The sequence below is a fragment of the Somniosus microcephalus genome, chromosome 7 (assembly GCF_052327205.1).
Source record: "Somniosus microcephalus isolate GS21.2 chromosome 7, FLI_Smic_1.0, whole genome shotgun sequence".
Classification (NCBI taxonomy): domain Eukaryota; kingdom Metazoa; phylum Chordata; class Chondrichthyes; order Squaliformes; family Somniosidae; genus Somniosus; species Somniosus microcephalus.
In genome coordinates this window covers 69,721,560-69,742,560 of record NC_140993.1, presented here as the reverse complement: position 1 = coordinate 69,742,560, position 21,001 = coordinate 69,721,560, and the positions used below count along the sequence as shown (strand labels likewise).

General features: G+C 44.7%; 1 protein-coding gene across 5 annotated transcripts in view; it reads right to left on the bottom strand.

Annotated features, from left to right (window-relative positions):
* The window catches only part of kif9 (kinesin family member 9), a 191,976-nt gene extending 171,242 nt beyond the window's left edge, over positions 1-20,734 (bottom strand). For 3 of the 5 annotated variants that reach the window (XM_085992553.1, XM_085992555.1, XM_085992556.1), the window contains exons 1-4: positions 20,378-20,734; positions 7,452-7,553; positions 4,981-5,146; positions 546-652 (exon numbers count right to left, since the gene is read on the bottom strand). In XM_085992553.1, the coding sequence (XP_085848679.1) occupies positions 546-652; positions 4,981-5,146; positions 7,452-7,547 (369 nt within the window). In that variant the 5' untranslated portion in view covers positions 7,548-7,553; positions 20,378-20,734. Of the gene's footprint in view, positions 1-545; positions 653-4,976; positions 5,147-7,451; positions 7,554-20,297 lie in introns of those variants that run through there. The other 2 variants (XM_085992554.1, XM_085992557.1) reach the window with 2 other exon arrangements.
* Between the last annotated feature and the right edge of the window lie 267 nt (positions 20,735-21,001).

The window sequence follows — 21,001 nt, the reverse complement described above, 5'->3', positions numbered from 1 at the left end:
CTTGTTTGCTGATGGGCAGTTCCTTTCCTCTCTAACCTCCAACTTCTATCATTTCATTGTAAGCTATCTTATCGCTCTTTATCTATACTACTATAGACTCTTATTCATCCTATAGCAGGAGTGGCCAAATTGCAACCCCGAGGTCACAAGCAGCCCCAGAACCCTGCCAATCCATCCCTTGATGGCATGACAGGCCCTATTAATGAGGCCGAGGCTTAATTTCGGGCCGGTCTCTGGCCTCGTCGCCCATTCACACCCGAAACCGGGCGCCGTCAAATTTATACCACAGTGATTAGACGAAGCCAGGCTTGGCTTTTTAAAGCCCATGGATTGCTGGATGGAGGGAAGATAAGGGAAGTAAGGATTTCCATTTTTGAGAACCTGTGGAAGAATGTGTTACAGTAGGAAGCGGAGCAATGAGTGTTAACACATGACAATGCAGGAAGAAGGAACATGAGTAGAATGGTGTATCTGGAGCTCAGGGTGAACCAGAGAGGAAATCTCAATGAACCAATGACTGTAGTTCTGCCATTGCAAATCAGTACCTGTTGAATTGCCCTGGGGATGATACCCCGGTAGTTGTACTTCTCCGTAGCTCCAGTCATTGTGTAGGTTTTTCCGGCCCCTGTTTGCCCATAACACATTATTGTACCTACAGGAAATGTGAAGAACAGTCTGTCATTTATACATGAGATTTGTTTTCCTGTCCCCTCCTCCCCAGATTTTTTGTGTGGTCATCAAGGTGAGGGATGTGAATGTTGAGGAATTAAAGAGTGCTCCATTTAAACACCAAGGGTTGAACACAGACATTCTCAATGCAAATAAAAAGAAACTGGAAATACTGGAAATGCACACCAGGTCCGATTGCATCTGTTGAAAATGCGTCAGAACTGGAAAATAAGTCAGCCCTTAAATGGCAATGATGCAGATGCTGAAATCTGACATTAAAAAAACAGAAAATGCTGGAGACACGCAAGCAGGTCGTCAGCACCTGAAGAGGTAAAAAAACCTGTCAACACTCCAGCTGAGGACTCCCCCTCACCCCGCAAGAGCACAAAGGACATTGGCTCGCCTTTTCCATGTCTGGGTTCTGGTAGTGTGCTGTGTCTTTCCAGTACTTTCTGATTTTATTTTAGAATTCGTGTTTCTAGCTTTTCTCATTATCTATTTTTATGCCCCTTTCTTCTTATAATTCATTTTCACTTTCTCACTGAGATGATCTTCATTGATTCTCCACCAGCTTTTATCTTTTTTCCAGCTTTTCAATTAAGCCTATTTAGGGCAGCACGGTGGCATAGTGGTTAGCACTGTTGCCTCACAGCGCCAGGGACCCGGGTTCGAATCCGGCCTCGGGTGACTGTCTGTGTGGAGTTTGCACATTCTCCCCGTGTTTGCGTGGGTTTTCTCCGGGTGCTCCGGTTTCCTCCCACAGTCCAAAGATGTGCGGGGTTAGGTTGATTGGCCATGATAAAAATTGACCCTTAGTATTAGGGGGATTAAATACATGGGGTTACGGGGATAGGGTGGGATATGTGTTGTTGTAGGGGTTACGGGGATCGGGTGGGATATGTGTCGGTGCAGGCTCGATGGGCCGAAATGGCCTCTATCTGTACTGTGAGGTTTCTGTGATTTCTGTGAGAACTATCTCTCCCTTTCTGCCCTCCCTTTTGTTTTGTTTAGTACCATTACCTGGCTCACTTATTTTCTACTTTTCCATTCTGAAGAGTCTACACCCGAAGTATTCATAGAATCGTAGAATGATACAGCACAGGAGGAGGCCATTCGGCACCTTGTGCTTGTGCCGGCTCTTTGGTAGAGCTATCCAATTAGTCTCACTCCCTTGGTCTTTCCCCATAGCTCTGTAAAGTTTTCCGTTCAAGTATTTATCCAATTCTCTTTCGAATGTTACTATTGAATCTGCTTCCACCACCCTTTCAGGCCGTGCATTCCAGATCACAACAACACGCTGCGTAAAAAAAAGTTTCCTCATGTTGCCTCTGGTTCTTTTGCCAATCACCTTAAATCTGTGTCCTAAAGTAGTGGACAAGAGAATGTCTATGGATGTTATTTATATGGACTTCCAGAAGGCATTTGATAAAGTCCCACATAAGAGACTGTTATCTAAGGTAAAGCCCACGGAATTGAGGGCAAATTATTGACTTGGTTTGGAAATTGGCTGAGCAGCAGGAGACAGAGAGTAGGGATAATGGGCAGGTACTCCAATTGGCAGGATGTGACTAGCGGTGTCCTGCAGGGACCTGTGTTGGGGCCTCAACTATTCACAATATTTATTAACGACTTACATGATGGCATAGAAAGACATATATCCAAATTTGCCGATGACACAAAGGTAGGCGGCATTGTAGGCAGTGTAGATGAAAGCATAAAATTACAAAGGGATATTGATAGATTAAGTAAATGGGCAAAACTGTGGCAAATGGATTTCAATGTAAGCAAATGTGAGGTCATCTACTTTGGGCCTAAAAAGGATAGAACAGGGTACTTTCTAAATGGTGAAAAGCTAAAAACAGTGGATGTCCAAAGAGACTTAGTGGGTCCAGGTACACGGATCATTAAAATGTCATGAACAGGTACAGAAAATAATCAAAAAAGCTAATGGAATGCTGGCCTTTATATCTAGAGGACTAGAATACAAGAGGGCAGAAGTTATGCTGCAGCTATACAAAGCCCTGGTTAGACCACACCTGGAATACTGTGAGCAGTTCTAGGCACCACACCTTAGGAAGGATATATTGGCCTTGGAGAGAGTGCAGAGTAGATTTACCAGAATGATACCCGGACTTCAAGGGTTAAATTACGAGGCGAGATTACACAAATTAGGGTTGTATTCCCTAGAATTTAGAAAGTTAAAGGGTGATCTGATCGAAGTTTTCAGGATATTACAGGGAACAGATAGGGTAGATAGAGAGAAACTATTTCTGCTGGTTGGGGATTCTAGGACTGGGGCATAGTCTAAAAATTAGAGCCAGACCTTTCAGGAGTGAAATTAGGAAACACTTCTACACACAAAGGGTGGTAGAAGTTTGGAACTCTCCTCCACAAATGTCAATTGATAATTTTAAATCTGAGATTGATAACTTTTTGTTAACCAAAGGTATTAAGGGATATGGGCCAAAGGCGGTTATATGGAGTTAGGTCACAGATAAGCCATGATCTCATTGAATGGCGGAACAGGCGTGAGGGGCTAAATGACCTACTCCTGTTCCTATGTCCTCTGGTTACTGACCCGTCTGCCACTGGAAACAGTTTCTCCTTATTTACTCTATCAAAACCCTTCATGATTTTGAACACCTCTATTAAATCTTCTCTTAACCTTTTCTGCTCCAAGGAGAATAACCCCAGCTTCTCCAGTCTCATCACGTAACTGAAGTCCCTCATCCCTGATACCATTTTTAGTAAATCTCTTCTGCACCTTCTCCAAGGCCTTCACATCCTTTATAAAGTGTGGTGCCCAGATTTGAACACAATACTTCAGCTGAGGCCTAAGCAGTGTTTTATAAACATTTAGCATAATTTCCTTGCTTTTGTACTCTATGCCTCTATAAATAAAGCCAAGGATCCCATGTGATTTTTTAACAGCCTTCTCAACTTGTTCTGCCACCTTCAAAGATTTGTGTACATACGCCCCCACGTGTCTCTGTTCCTGCACCCCCTTTAAACCATTTAGTTTATATTATCTCACCTCACTCTTCCTACCAAAATGAATCACTTCACACTTCTCTGCATCAAAGTGCGTCTGCCATGTATCTGCCCATTTCACCAGTCTATGTCCTTCTGAAGTCTGTTACTATCTCCCTCATTGTTCACTATATTTCTGAGTTTTGTGTCATCTGCCAACTTTAAAATTATGCCATGGATACCCAAGTCCAGGTCATTAACATATGTCAAAAAGAGCAATGTTCCTAATACTGACCCCTAGGGAACACCACTGTATACTTCCCTCCAGTCTGAAAAATAACCGTTCACCACTATTCTCTGCTTTCTATCCCTTAGCCGATTTCGTATCCACACTGCCACTGTCCCTTTAATCCCTTGGGCTTTAATTTTACTAACAAGTTTATTTTGTATTAACCTTTTTTTCCCTCTTTACAAACCTGCTGCATATTTCCAACATTTCCCACTTTAAAGTCAAGATTCGATCCACAGTATAGCTCCCTCCGCACTGTTTCATGCCCATGTCAGGTAGAGCATGGGTTAGAAGCAGAGTAAAACTCCCTCAAAAATACATTATCAAAACTCCCAAGTCAGGAATAGCATGAGCTAAAATGCAGCATCGAGTTCCTAACAGTGTTCCAACAATATACCTTATCTCCACAAAGCACAGGTGTCTTTAATTGTCATTTATAGAGCATTTCAATGTTAAAAAAAAGTCCCAAAACACTTCACAAGGTGAAGGATCGAACCAGAGCAGCAACAGGGGGAAGAGTTAGAGGAACTGACCGAAGGTGTGGTCAAAAAGGTAGATGTTAAGGAGTCTTTTGAAGATGGGGAGATTTAGAGTAAGGGTTTAGAGTATGGAGGATAGATAGCCGATAGCTCTGCCACTGATGGTGGAATAGAGGTCGATCGCATGTTCTTCCTGTTTATGGCTCAGCGCTACAGTAACTTTAGCAACTAAGCTTTTGCAGAGTCGCCCTATCCACCTTTAGGGAAGTAACCAGCCCCCACTCTGAGCTCTGCTGATGGCATATCCTAAGCCAATGGCTCACCATACAAGGGCTTGTAGGCATGAACCTGCACCACATTGGAAGTTCTAATACTCCATGTCATTCATAGAGGGTATTAGCAAAGTAGGGTGTCTATACACAGCAACTACACTGCCAACTGCAACTTTACTTCAACCTTCACACATCAGAAACAGGTTACTTTCGATGTCATCGGCAATAGGCTCAATCCCTTGTGAGGTCAGAAACAAGAGCCTTAACCTCACTAAAATGCCCTGGATTTAGACGTACGTACTGCTGAAGCCATTTATTGTGCTAGAGACCATATTCCTTGCGACGACATTGTACACAACATCCTGCGGCGCATCGTGTAGAATCCCGTCTACTTTGAATGACCAGTCGCAGTGTTGGTTGTTGACCACCTCCTTACGCTGATCTCGTCTGGTGTGAATTTTTATTGTCTGCAATGAGATATGTTAAATGTGAACTCAAATCATTTGAATAAATTTGAAAAATATATTCAAGCTAAAGCTTATACTGATAGTTCATATTAACAAAGAAGCTGTTTGAAGGCAGGCCGACCAACTCTCCCATATGCAGTGGCAGACTTAAGTGTGAGGCAGCTTTGTGTGGCTCAGTTGTCTCTGGGTCAGAAAGTTCTGGGTTCAAGTTTGACACTGGGACTTGAACTCACAACTTCTGGGTTACCTTTTGGCTATTCCAGTCGTTCAGGTGAACATTAAAAACTCAATGGCACTAATCAAGGAAGAAGAGGGAGTTCTCCCTCAACCGCCAGAAACAGCTGAACTCATTGCCGTTTGCAATGCATGCTGTTGCAGAATAGCTGCTGTGCTTTTCAACATATTAATCACTGCACTTCAAAATTGACCATGTAAAGCATTTTGAAGTTTTATACAAATGCAAGTGATAGTGTAACTCAGGGTCACAACCTCACTTGTGTATAGAATGTGCCAGTAATTGCCGATGTCTCTTCTCAGAATAAATACTATGGAAGTTTGGCCATCCCAGCATTCATGGCTGTAGTGAAGGTCCTCGATTACAACTATAGGGTCTTGGCAGTGTCCTGCACACTGAGCTTTGGCTATTAACTTAGGTTACTCAATGAAAAACAAATCAGGGAATTCCTTCAGGAGAAAACAAAAGGGAAAAATGTGAGGGAAAATTGGAGAGAAAAACAAACAAACTTCTTGGGGTATGCATATCATCATCTAATGAAAAATGGGACAGTAACTGTTTTTATCTGTCTTTAACAAGCCAATAATTAGATTGTGTGATAAAAACAGAAAATGCTGGAAATATTCAGCAGGTCAGGCAGCATCTGTGGAGAGAGAAACAGAGTTAACGTTTCAGGTCAATGACCCTTTGTCAGAACTGGAAAAAGCTGGAGATGGAACAGGTTTTTAAGCAAGTGCAGGGGCAAATTAGTACGATAGCAAAATACTGCAGATGCTGGAAATCCGAAAAAACAACAGAAAATGCTGGAAAAACTCAGCAGGCCAGGCAACATCCGTGGAGAGCGAAATAGAGTCAACGTTTCAGGTCAAAACCCTTTGTCAAGATTGAAAAACCACAGGAAATGAAACAGATTAAAAGGCCAGTTTGGAGGCTGGGAGAGAACAAAAGAGAAGTGAAGAGACATTAAGAGGTATTCAAAACGAGACAAGATGGTGATAGGACTAGTGGAGACAAAAGACGGCTCTAGATTAGGTGTGAAATGTGCTGGCAGAATGGGAGATGGCTGCCATGTGGGAGAGAAAAAAAAGGGGGGAGCAAAACAAAGGTGTGGATAAAATATAAGTAAAAATGTATTTTGAATACCTCTTAATGTCTCTTCACTTCTCTTTTGTTCTCTCCCAGCCTCCAAACTGGCCTTTTAATCTGTTTCATTTCCTGTGCTTTTTCAGTCTTGACAAAGGGTTTTGACCTGAAACATTGACTCTATTTCTCTCTTCATGGATGTTGCCTGGCCTGCTGAGTTTTTCCAGCATTTTCTGTTGTTATTTCAGGGGCAAATTAGATTGTGTGATCGGGCCACTTTGAAACAGACAATTTCATTAGTGGATTGGTAATCGCAGAGAAAAACAGTCATTTGAGACAAAATGTGTGGTAAGTGTAGCATGCTTGGGAGGAACAGGTGACTTTGGACCTATGGTTCCCAAAGCTCTCCACTATTAGGGGTTTTGCTCGTGTCATATCTGTTGTAGATTAATTGATACAGATTGATTGCTATGATTAGTCAAGAATTCCATTAGTGTATCACACGACTACCAGGATGGTAGCATGTGAATTAGATGGACCTTAGTCTTTCTTCATCTAGCAATTCCTATGTTCCTAAAAAGAAGCATCCTTTCATTTTTTATTAAAAGAGGAATTTCACCCCTGAAGTTTTAATGACAGTATATACCTGCTCTGAGCACTGCAGGAGAGGACATGAATGAGCAATCCAAAGAACAGGTAATCAGTACCTAGATATTTGTACTGAATCAGTTCACCAGCTGATGAACCCAGTTAGATTCCATAACTGTGTGATTAGAGAGCAGAAGTAATAGCACTACTGATTTAATACAGGCTATTAGTAGTTAAATCTCCTGAAGTTGTAAGTGTGAGCCTGGATTCTTTTGACAAGCCATTCGGCCAGGGGATGCTCACTTTTGATAGATACTACGCCATGGGCCTTGGATCTTCACCATGGTGTCTCAATTTTAAAAGAAACACACAATGCTCCTCTGTATTGCTGTTTCTTACCTCATTGTCAGGGCAACACTCAATCATATCCGTTGCAAAATCAGATGTTGCCCTGATTCTCACCAACACCTTCACACCACTGTTTTTGCTGCCCATTTTCAACTGAAAGTGAAATGAAGAACAGTTAGAGCACAAAACATTAGATGACCCTTTTATCCTATGCCCATTTCCAACCCTCACCAAATTACCTATTTTCACATGTGAGGCCAGACAGTGAGTGGTTGCCAGGTTATTTGGTTGTGGGGGTGTCAAGAGTCGAATCCAATCCTGTCCTCACCCGATGTTGGCATACAGTTGCTAGGTACCAATCAGGAGGGCCACCTCTGGCCAATTTCTCCAACTCCAAAATTCGAAGACCAGTGGTAGCACCCGCAGTGCTATAAAGGCTCTGATCAATCAACAAACCTGGGACCTTCCAGATCTCTGTGACTGGAGTATTTAATGCCTCAAACAGCTAAGCTTTTGGGGAACGCCTCAGATGCTTCTTTGGAGAGGTAAAATAATACTCAATGTTGACGAAGTGCATTGGCGAATCGTGCCACACAATGGGGTGATGCCAGCTTGTTCATACAACCCTCCCTGGTGCCTACAAGTTCTTTCTTGTTTTAAATAAGTTATAGGTTTAAACTGGAACCACCAATTACAAAAAACAGATAGCCAACTGTGTAAATAAAAACTGCCATTCATTCCAACACATAGAACATCAACATAACGAAGAATGGAATTAATGGTCAGTAGATTCCAACAAAACTCCAACACTTCTAATGGAACTCAATAAATGACAAAAAGGGACTCCTCTCTGCTCCCAGAACAGCCCAGACCCACACTGTGGAAGGGAACTGAAATTCAATCTAGATGAATATGCTGTTGGGATCTCCCCTTGCCCTGTGGAGGTTTTTCATCCTCATTCCAACATTGTCTTCCTCATAGAATCATAGAATCGTTACAGCACAGAAGGAGGCCATTCGGCTCGTTGAGCCTGTGTCGGCTCTCTGCAAGAGCACTTCAGATAATCCCACTCCCCCACCCTTTCCCCGTAGCCCTGCAATTTTTTTTCCTTTTAGGTACTTATCCAATTTCCTTTTGAAAGCCATAGAGCACATATACCAGAAACGCTGTTTACGGAGGTCACGGTCCATCATCAAAGACCCTACCCACCCCAGCCACAGTCTGTTCGCCCTCCTGCCATCTGGGAGACGCTACAGATGCATTCGCACCCGTACGACCAGATTTAGGAACAGCTTCTTTCCCAGGGCTGTCATCCTACTGAACTCCACAAATAAACTCTAAAGCCTGCACATCTGCCAATGCACTTTATTATGGTTACGTTTATGTTAATGTATTACAAGCCAAACGTATGTTGAATGTTTAAATGTCTTAATCTAAATGTAGACTCTCGGGAGCCGCAAGCCTACATTTCGTTGTACTGCACTTGTGCACTAACAATGACAATAAAAGTTGATTTGATTTGATTTGATTTGATTGAGTCTGCCTCCACCATCCTTTCAGGCAGTGTATTCCAGATCTTAACCACTCACTCCTCATGTCGACTTTGGTTCTTCCGTGAATCACCTTAAATCTGTGTCCTATGGTTCTCGACCCTTCCACCAATGGGAACAGTTTCTCTCTCTCTACTCAGTCTAGACCCCTCATGATTTTGAACACCTTTATCAAATCTCCTCTCAACCTTCTCTGCTCCAAGGAGAACAACACCAGCTTCTCCAGTCTATCCATGTAACTGAAGTTCCTCATCCCTGGAATCATTCTCGTAAATCTTTTCTGCACCCTCTCTAAGGCCTTCACATACTTCCTAACGTGTGGTGCCCAGAATTAGACACAATAATCCAGTTGAGGCCGAACCAGTGTTTTATGAAGGTTCATCATAACTTTCTTGCTTTTGTACTCTACGCCTCTACTTATGAAGCTCAGGATCCTGTATGCTTTTTTAACCACTTTCTCAACCTGCCCTGCCACCTTCAATGATTTGTGCACATATACCCCCTGGTCTCTGTTCATGCATCCTTTAGAATTGTACCCTTTAGTTTATATTGCTTCTCTTCATTCTTCTAACCAAAATGTATCACTTCGCACTTTTCTGCGTTAAATTTCATCTGCCACGTGTCCGCCCATTTCACCAGCCTGTCTATGTCTTCTTGAAGTCTATCACTATCCTCTTCACTGTTCACTATACTTCCAAGTTTTGTGTCATCTACAAATTTTGAAATTGTGCCCTGTACACCAAAGTCCAAGTCATTTATATACATCAAGAAAAGCCGTGGCCCTTGTTGTGTATGTACCTTTAAGAGAATAACTGGTCTCAGATTGCAGTACCGGCAGTGACCACCCCTGTATAAAAGGCGCTAGAAAGCCTCTGTTGTGTTAGTTTCGTTTATGCCTTTCACCAGTAAAGACTTGTTTGTTTCTCTCCTGCTAGTCCGTGTCTCAATCATTCACGGACTTAACACTGGCGACGAGTTAGAAACGAACTTACCTGCAACTCAGCAGCAGCTCCGACGACGTGTTGAAGGTCGGAGCCAGAAGAAAGAAGAGAAAAAAAAAAATAGGCCATTGAAACTTGAGAAACGGGCGTCGACCGTCAATCATCGATTTCAAAACTTGCAGGGGAGACTGTCCAGAGCCAGGCTGGGTTCCTCGGTCCGTGGTTTCCCAGCTAATCGGGCTGGTGGCAGGTAGTGCTCTGATCCTTCCTGGGCTGCAACGGGGCCGGGCAGCGAGTCGGGAAGCAAGGAGAGAGAGAGAGGGTGGAGCATACAGGGCGCGGCCGGTGTTTCGAAGCTGGGCAGCGATCGGACCTCAGAAGAGGGAGGGAAGTGTTCCAGAGGGTCCGCTCCACGACGGGAAAATAATAAAAGAAAAAGAATAGTGTTATAGTGGTTAGCACTGTTGCCTCACAGCACCAGGGACCCGGGTTCGAATCCGGCCTCGGGCGACTGTCTGTGTGGAGTTTGCACATTCTCCCCGTGTTTGCGTGGGTTTTCTCCGGGTGCTCCGGTTTCCTCCCACAGTCCAAAGATGTGCGGGTTAGGTTGATTGGCTATGATAAAATTGACCCTTAGTGTAAGGGGGATTAAATACGTGGGGTTACGGGGATAGGGTGGGATATGTGTTGGTGTAGGGGTTATGGGGATCGGGTGGGATATGTGTCGGTGCAGGCTCGATGGGCCGAAATGGCCTCTATCTGCACTGTGGGGTTTCTGTGATTCTGTGATTCTGTGAATACGCGCAAGAAACCGTGGAAAGCAGCGCTAACAACAGCGGGGAAGAAGGAAAAGCGCGGGAGGCACCATTTTGTTAAATCGGGGAAGAAGGCAAAGCGCAGGAGGCGCCATTTTAGATTTGCAAGATGCCGAAGACTGGCTGTATCACTGCTTTTGATAATACAATAGAGGACTGGACCACGTATGTGGAAAGAGTCGAGGTATATTTCGAGGCAAACGAAATAGCGGAGGAGAAAATGGCATCGATATTGTTAAACTTAATGGGCGCTAGAACGTACGGCCTATTGCGGGACCTGATTACTCCAGCCAAGCCGAAGGCGAAGAGTTTTAACGAAATTGTTGCTGTCCTACAGGAACACCTAAACCCTGCACCACTGTTGATAGCAGAAAGATTTAAATTCCACAGGAGAACTCAGCACAAAGATGAGAGCAATGCTGAGTATCTTACGGAACTACGCAAGCTATCAAAGCACTGCCAGTTCGGAGCAGGACTGGCAGATACCCTACGGGACAAATTTGTCTGTGGACTCCTGAGTGAAGGAACACAGAAGAAGTTACTCTCAGAGAAAGAGCTGACGCTAGATAAGGCTTTCAGCGTGGCAGTATCGTATGAAGCAGCAGCCAGGGGAGCTGCAGAAATTCAACAAAAACCACAGGAATACGGCACCCACGAAATGACACGGGGATTTGCAAAATGTTATCGCTGCGGCAGAACTAACCATGACCAGAAGGACTGCTGGTCCAAAGACAAAATATGCAGACAATGCGGGAAGATTGGACACATTGCATGAGTTTGTACGTCTGGGAAGAAGACCAGCGACAACAAAAAGGCTACTAAGGAACCGTACAAGAAAGTACAAAAGATGACGGACAGTAGTTCCGAAGACCAGATGAGCGATAGTGAATCCGAGAACAGGAGATTAAGCTGTCTCAAACTTCACAATGTAATCGCAAAAGAGGATCACCGAACCATTTGGGTCACCCTCACGATAGCAGGGTCCCAAGTTAAAATGGAATTGGATACAGGATCAGCGCTAACCGTCATGAATCGACGAGACTATGAGCGGCTATTTTCACACATACCCTTGAGAGAGACATCCATCGTCTTGACGACGTATACGGGGCAAAAAGTATACCCCAGAGGAAAAATAAGGGTGCCTGTCGAATACAATGGCAAGAAAATACGGAAATTGTATCTCTACATACTGCCAAATGGTGGACCACCATTATTGGGACGGGAATGGATCAGGAAGATAAACTTAGATTGGCATTCCATTCATGCAATGACGGTGGACGGTAAAAAAGGTGAAGACGTCACTCCTGGACGATTGTCAACAATCTTAGCTAACGCCAAAGAGGTATTTCAACAAGAACTGGGCACGCTTAAAGGCGTAACCACCTCGTTAAAAATAGAAGAGAATGCAGTTCCCAAGTTTTTCAAAGCGAGACCGGTACCATATGCAATTCGTCCAGCCGTCGAGGCAGAGCTGGAGAATCTGGAGAAGGCGGGCGTGTTGTCTAAGGTCGACTGGAGCGAGTGGGCGACACCCATCGTTCCTGTCATGAAGAAAACGTTAAGCAATAAGTCCGGAGAGCCAAGGAAGATTCGCATCTGTGGGGATTTCAAGGTGACGGTGAACCCTGTCCTTCACACAGTACAATATCCTCTTCCAAGGATAGAAGACATCTTCGCCTCACTGTCTGGAGGGAAGCGTTTTACAAAAATTGACCTAGCACAAGCATATTTGCAGATGGAGGTCGAAGAGTCCTCTAGGAAGTATCTCACGATAAACACTCACAAAGGTCTTTACCAGTATCATCGATTGGTATTCGGAGTAGCATCGGCTCCGGCGATATGGCAAAGAGCGATGGAACAAGTCCTGCAAGGGATTCCGGGGACTCAGTGTTACTTGGACGACATCCTTGTAACAGGTGAAGATGACAGTGAACACCTTAACAACCTAGAACAGGTGCTCACTAGACTACGGGTACATGGGCTGCGAGCCAACCGCCCCAAGTGCGAATTTTTTAAGAAACAGATATCGTATTGTGGCCACGTGATTGATGAAGAGGGGTTACATAAGTCCCCTGACAAAATTGAAGCGGTTGTTAAGGCCCCAGCGCCTGAAAATGTGTCGCAACTGAGGTCATTCCTCGGGTTGGTGAATTACTATCATAAGTTTTTGCCAAATTTGTCAACAATTCTGCATCCACTGAACGCCCTGCTACGAACGGGGGTAGCATGGAAATGGAGCGATGATTGTAAACGTGCTTTTCAGAAGAGTAAGGACTTAATCACTTCGAAGGAAGTATTGGCTCACTACAACCCAGCACTGCCAATCAGGCTGGCGTGTGATGCGTCTCCCTACGGCATTGGGGTGGTACTGTCACATAAATTCCTTGATGGTTTGGAGAGGCCGATAGCTTTTGCGTCACGCTCGTTAACTTCTGCCGAGCGTAACTATGCCCAGATTGACAGAGAGGCCCTCAGCCTAGTGTGGGGGGTGAAGAAGTTCAATCACTATCTGCACGGTCAAAAATTTACTCTACTAACCGATCATCAACCTCTTGTCTCCATTTTCAACCCTCAGAAGGGCGTACCGATAATGACAGCACAACGGCTGCAGAGATGGTCCCTTTTCCTAGGGGCACACCAATATGACATCGAGTACAGGGGAACTAAACAGCATGGAAATGCTGATGGATTGTCACGTCTACCGTTGCCGACGGTGGAAGAAGAAGACCTTGCAGTGGATCCAATGGAGTTATTCCACTCGACCATAGTCGAATGTCTCCCTGTGACGAATGCAAACATAGAAAAGGAAACACGGAATGACCCGACACTATCACGGGTCTATGATTTAACGGTGAAGGGATGGCCAGCACATGGCGAACCACTGCTGCCAGCATTTTCGCCAAGAAGAGAACAGCTGTCAGTGTGCAGAGGAACCTTGATGTGTGGATCCAGAGTAGTAATTCCACCTAAGTTGACGGATAGAGTGCTCAATGAGCTTCATGAGGGTCATCTGGGTGGGGTAAAAATGAAGAGCTTAGCCAGAGCGTTTGTGTGGTGGCCGGGAATCGATAGAGAAATCGAAGAGATGACCAAGAGCTGTGCAGGATGCCAGAAGGTCCAAAACGCCCCACCACAAGCTCCTCTGCATCCATGGGAGTGGCCCTCATCTCCATGGCAAAGGGTGCACATTGATTTTGCTGGTCCCTTCATGGACTCGATGTTTTTAATTGCGGTGGATGCACATTCAAAGTGGCCAGAGGTAATAAAAATGTCCTCAACCACCATGGAAAAAACTATCGCAGTTTTACGAACCATATTCACCAGGAATGGGCTGCCTGAACAGATTTGCTCTGACAATGGACCACAGTTTGTGTCTGAAGAGTTCCGGAGGTTCTTAAAGAACAATGGTGTTAAGCATTACACATCTGCCCCATATCATCCAGCCACTAATGGATTGGCCGAGAGGTTTGTCCAAACATTCAAGAAGGCTATCAAGGCAATGTGTAATGAAGATATACCCCTACAACACAAGGTGGACAACTTCTTGTTTGCCTACCGGAATGCGACACATGCAGTTACCAACCAAACTCCAGCCATGATGTTCTTCAATCGAAGACTACGATGCCGCTTGGATTTGGTTAAGCCAAACGTCCGAAGAGATGTGGAGAACAGGCAGTTTCAGAATATGAATGAAAGGCCGACCAGGAGTTTTAAGATAGGTCAACCAGTTTTGGCCCGGGACTACCGCACTGAGAAATGGCAGCCAGGAACGATTTGTACACGACAAGGACCTCTCATGTATACCGTGGACGTTGGGGAGAGCATTGTAAGACGCCATGCTGACCAGATTCTAGAGTCACTGGAAAACGTCAACTCCACACCACAATCTGATACACCTGGTAATGAAATCGACGTTCCAATTGCAGCTACCGCAGAACCGGTAATATTGGAAGCAGATGAACCAAACAACGACATTGATTCCGACTCAACATTGCCAGAAGAACCTGATACTCCAAAGAGGCGTTATCCAGACAGAATCAGGAAGCCTCCTCAAAGACTGAACTTATAATTGCTTAAACTTAACCAATGTATCTAGCAACAGTAATTGTGATTGTAATTCGTTATCATTAGTTGTTAAATTAATGTTATGTACTGTTTATCTAAAAGGGGAGGAATTGTTGTGTATGTACCTTTAAGAGAATAACTGGTCTCAGACTGCAGTACCGGCAGTGACCACCCCTGTATAAAAGGCGCTAGAGAGCCTCTGTTGTGTTAGTTTCGTTTATGCCTTTCACCAGTAAAGACTTGTTTGTTTCTCTCCTGCTAGTCCGTGTCTCAATCATTCACGGACTTAACAGCCCTGGTACCGACCTCTGGGGAACACCACTGTATACCTTCCTCCAGTCTAAAAATCAACCGTTCACCACTACTCTCTGTTTCCTGTCACTTAGCCAATTTCGTATCCATGCTGCCACTGTCCCTTTTATTCTGTGGGCTTCAACTTTGCTGGCAAGCTTATTATGTGGCACTTTATCAAACGCCTTTTGGAAGTCCATGTACACTGTCAACTGCATTGCCCTCATCAACCCTCTTTGTCATCTCATCAAAAAACTCAATCAAGTTAGTGAAATACGATTTGTCTTTAACAAATCCGTGCTGGCTTTCCTTAATTAATCCACACTTGTCTAAGTGATTGTTACTTTTGTCCCTGATTATTGTTTCTAAAAGCTTCCCCACTACCGAGGTTAAACTGACTGGCCTGTAGTTGCTGGGTTTATCTTTACACCCTTTTTTGAACAAGGGTGTAACTTTTGCAATTCTCCAGTCCTCTGGCACCATTCCGTATCTAAGGAGGATTGGAAAATTATGGCCAGTACCTCCGCGATTCCCACCTTAACTTTCCTCAGCATCCTAGGATGCATCCCATCCGGTCCTGGTGACTTATCTACTTTAAGTACAGCCAGCCTTTCTAGTACCTCCTTTTTATAATTTTTTATCCCATCCAGTATCTGCACTACCTCCTCTTTCACTATGACTTTGGCAGCATCCTCTTCCTTGGTGAAGACAGATGCAAAGTACGCATTTAGTAGCTCAGCCATGCCCTCTGCCTCCATGCGTAGTTCTCCTTTTTAGTCCCTAATCGGCCCCACCCCCCTCTTACTACCCGTTTACTATTTTATGTCTATAGAAGACTTTTGGATTACCTTTTATGTTAGCTGCCAATCTATTCTCATACTCTCTCTTTGTCCCTATTTTCTTTTTCACTTCCCCTCTGAACTTTCTATTGTCAGCCTGGTTCTCACTTGTTTTCTCAACCTGATATCTGTCATACACATTCTTTTTCTGCTTCATCTTACTCACTATCTCTTTCATCATCCAGTGAGCCCTGGCTTTAGTTGCACTACCTTTCTCCCTAGTGGGAATGTACCTCGACTGTACTCGAACCATCTCCTCTTTAAAGGCAGGCCCATTGTTTGATTACAGTTTTGCCTGCCAATCTTTGATTCCAATTTACCCGGGCCACTGAAATTGGCTTTCCTCCAATTAAGTATTTTTACTCTAGATTGCTCCCTGTCCTTTTCCATAGCTAATCTAAACCTAATGATACTATTATAGGATAGGGTGTACCTGTAGGATTTAGTAAACATTAAGATTCTATAACCATTTTTGTATAACTATAATATGTGAAATTGTATGTTAAAAGCCTAAAAGCCTGTATAAAATGGCGAATGGCTAAGAGCAAAGCAGGATGGGATTATGCCAACCTGACTAAAAACCTCTGTTTAAAATTACTGAAGTAATGGAATGTAGTGCTAAGTTTATGGAGACGAGGAATTCAGCAATATCATGCTTAAAGAGATAAAAACTAGAGAGAGAGATAAGAGTTGGAGACATCCTTCATTGGTACAGCTATAGGATGGGCAGACTGTTTTGTCAACATTCTAGGAAGTGTTCTGTGAAAAGTGAACATCTGAGATAAGGGTACTTTGTTGTGCATAGAGAAGAACCCAGTGGCATCAACAAGGTCATAAGATGGCTAACGAGGGAAGCAAGACTTTTTACCATGTGTCAGAGGGTTAATTACTGCCACATAAACAAAATGAGAGGAAAAGGGTATAAAGATACAGGTTTTGAACATCGAAAGCACGCACCGTGTAACCAGAGATTGATAGGAGCTTCTGTCAACAAAACATAGCAAGATCCCAAGGAAGCGAGCTTCAGTCAACGGAACACAGCAACATACATCAGGAGACTTGCGCCGCGGTCACTCGGAAGGAACGCCGGGGTTCGAACGAACAGACTGTGACTATCTTCTTGTTAAGTATTATTTCTTTGTACTGGATGTTTAATAAACTTGTTTTACTTATACACAATATACCGGTACCCAGAGTGGTTTGTGTAGTCACGGTCAAATTATTATAAGAGCTTTTAAAAGCTACACTACGATAAATGTTCCCCTACTGACACTTGCTCCACCTCATTCGCCAGAACCAGATCCAGCAATGCCTCCTTCCTCGTTGGGCTGGAAACGTACTGATCAAGATAGTTCTCCTGAACACACTTCAGAAATTCTTCCTCCTCTCTACCCTTTACATTGCTATCCCAGTCTATATTAGGATAGTTTGAAGTCTCCCATTATCACTACTCTATAGTTCTTGCACCTCTCAGTAATTTCCCTGCAAATTTGCTCCTCTATATCCTTCCCACTAGTTGGTGGCCTATAGAATAAACCCAGCAGTGTGATAGCACCTCTATTATTTCTCAACTCTAACCAAATAGATTCTGCCCTTGATCCCTCCAGGACATCCTCTCTCTCCAGCACTGTAACATTCTCCTTAACAAATACTGCCACCCCACCTCCTTTCTTTCCTTCCCTATCTTTCCTGAACACCTTATATCCAGGAATATTTAATACCCAATCCTGCCCTTTTTTGAGCCAGGTCTCCATTATCGCCACATCATATTCCCACGTGGCTATTTTCGCCTGCAGCTTACCAACCTTATTAACCACACTTCGTGCGTTTACACACATGCACTGTAAACCTCTCTTAGACCTTCTTGTATTCTCTCTCAGTCTGACCCCACCTAATACCTTACTATTTCTTACTCTAGTGCTATCTATCTCTCCCAATCCTTTGTGCACTCTGTTTCTCCTTTCTAATGGTACATCCTGGTGCCCATTCCCCTGCCAAATTAGTTTAAGCCCTCCCCAACAGCACTAGCAAACCGCCCCCCCCCCCCGTGAGAATATTGGTCCCGGCTCTGTTGAGGTGCAACCTGACCTGCTTGTACAGGTCCCACCTCCCCCAGAACCGGTCCCATGAATCTAAAGTCCTCCCTCTTGCACCATCTCTCCAGCCACACATTTATCTGCTCTATCCTCCTATTTCTATACTCACTAGCTCATGGCACCAGGAGTAATCCGGAGATTACTACCTTTGAGGTCCTACTTTTTGAATCGCTTTCCTAGCTCCCTAAAATCTGCCTGCCGGACCTCATCCCTCTTTCTACCTATGTCGTTGATACCGATATGGACCACGACCTCTGGCTGTTCACCCTCCCCCCTCAGGATGTCCTCTCATCTGTCCCCAAATTGGTTGATGCAGTCTCAGTCAAGGGCTGCGCTCACCCAGCGGTAGTACGTAATAGCTCACTACATAGTTAAATCCTGACTTGAATCTGCTGTCAACGGGTACGAGGAGATGAATGTAGGTCTGCCATTTTTCTATATTGAGAATAGAACACAGCTATACGGTCAATTCCGCACCACACCAACAGCTGGACTAATAAACAATCTAAAGAACAATTACTCAGTACCCACTACCTGTACTTAATCAGTTCACCGAACGATAAACCCAGTTAGACCCCTGTGTGGCGATAGCAGGCTCGTATCTCAGTGACCCATGAGTAGCAAACCTTGGCTCAGTGGTAGAATTCTCACCTCTAAGTCAGAAAGTTGCGGGTTCAAGCTCCACTCCAGAGACGTGAGCACATAATCTAGGCTGCCACTTAGGCAGTACTGAGGGAGTGCTGCACTGCTGGAGGTGGTGTCTGTCAGGTGAGACGTTACATTGAGGTCCCATATACCCTCTCAGGTGGACATAAAGAATCCCATGGCACTATTCGAAGAAAAGCAGGGGAGTTTTCCCATGTCCTGCCTAATTCTTATCCCTCAACCAACATCACTAAAAGAACAGATGATCATTGCTGTTTGTGGGGCCTTGTGTGTAAATTGGCTGCCGCGTTTCCTACATTACATCAGTGACTACACTTCATTGGCATGTCCTGAGGTTGTGAAATGTGCTGCATAAATGCAAGGTATTTCTTTGAAGTTAGAGCACTGCTGTTTTACTAACATGTCTACTCATTTCACAGTGGGTTATAATCCTGAAGTTGTTAATATGAGAACCTGGACTGTACTGACAAGCCATTCAATTACAGAAGGCATAGCTGACATCCATATGTGCTCCCTTTCCAGTAGGGGTTGCTGGATAGCAATCAGGAGCAGGACCCTAGCCGAGGAATGTTCATTTAAACTGTAGTGTCCCAACACTGCCTCACCCAAGTTCTAAAACCAGCATTTATTAGAGGCTTAATAGCAATCCTGACCTGTCATTGGCATCAGATTTGCCTGTCATGAAATTTGAAATCTGCTAAAAATCAGAAGCTGCAGCCAGGAATTCTATCAAGATCCACTTTTTTAAAACTTACTAAAAAATGGTGAAGTTATCAGCCTTTCTTTATGTGCCAGCCTTGGCTCAACAGTCACACTCCTAACTCTTAAGTTAGATAGTGGCTTGTTCAAGCCCCACTCCAGGGACCCAAGCACATAATTTTGACTGACACTTCAGGACAATACTGAGGGAATGTTACACTGAGATACAAGCTATCTTTCAGATGAAATGTTAAACTGAGGTACCGTCTGCCCTCTCAGGTAGATGTAATCCTACGGCACTATTCGAAGAAGAGCAGGGGAGTTTGCCTGGCCTTGTGGCCAATATTTATCCCTCAACCAACCTCACTGGGAAAAAAAAAGATTGTCTGGTCATATATTTATCTCACTACTGCTTGTTGTGCACAAATTTTGGCTGTCACGTTTCCTACATTACAACGGTGACTACACTTCAAAAGTACTTCAATAGCTGTGGATTGCTTTGGGATGTCACGAAAGGCGCTATATAAATGTAAGTTCTTTCTTTCCCAAATTTCTCCTCTCCTGAAGACTTTGATCATTTGTGGGGGTACAGGCTCCATGGGCGCCCTCCAGCGCCTCACTTGGGTAGTGAGGGGGGGGGTGGATGGGAGGGTGGCATGGAGTGGGGGTGAGGGTAGTGGTGGGGGGGGGCGGGGTAGTGTGTGTTCTTCATGTGGGCGAGCCCAACGCACCAAACATCAGCAAGCTGGTTGCCCGCAGGGTGCATCACAGTTGGTGTCCTTATTTCTGCCCAGGCCCACTTTGCAGCAGGGGTAGCTTTATGGCAAATCGAGATCAATCTAATTCCTTCCCCGCCAACCCCCGGGGTACTGAGGCCAACAGCAGCACCCTAAACAAAACAAAAGGAAGAGGTAAGATTGAACCAGCATTATTACCACACTGAGCCATGAGGTGGCCGGGGGGAGCTGCAGTTCCCTCTTTCTCCTTGGAAATGAGTGAAATGCTGAAGACTTACTGTCCCCGGAGCCCTCACTCACTCACTCGGGAAGCTCAAGCTCCCCCTCGCCTCCCAGGGCCGGGCCGGGCCGCCGTCACCATGCAAACAGTACCCAGGGCAACAGCACCAAACCGCTTCCCTGTAAGTAGACCGCCGACCGCTTCAGCGAATCCGCCGGAGGGTTTAATCTAAGCGGGTTCCATTGGCGCCGCGCGGGCGGGTTTATTTCTGACGAAAGGTCTTCGACCTGAAACGTTAACTCTGTTTCTCTCTCCACGGATGCTGAGTTTTTCCAGCGTTTTCTGTTGTTATTTCGGGGTTTATTTCTTCTCGGCTCCAAACTCCGGCTTTACATTCGCGCAAGACAAGCGGCCGTTGCCAAGGCCGCGGTTACTGTGGAAACGCGACGCGCGTAACACAAGAACGTGTACGTCATCACGTGACACCATGCTGTAACCGTCTCTCTTCCCCCCCCGCCGCCAATCTGTCAGTCTTTGGCGACTAGTTAAAAGGTAGGGAAGGGGGTCAGTGTTGGCCCTTTTGAAAATAAAAATGGGGAAGAACTGGGCACACAAACATGGGGCAGTTGAGGACTGGGGAAAATAGCTTACTGTATATTATCAGAGCAGCCCTCTTCGCCCC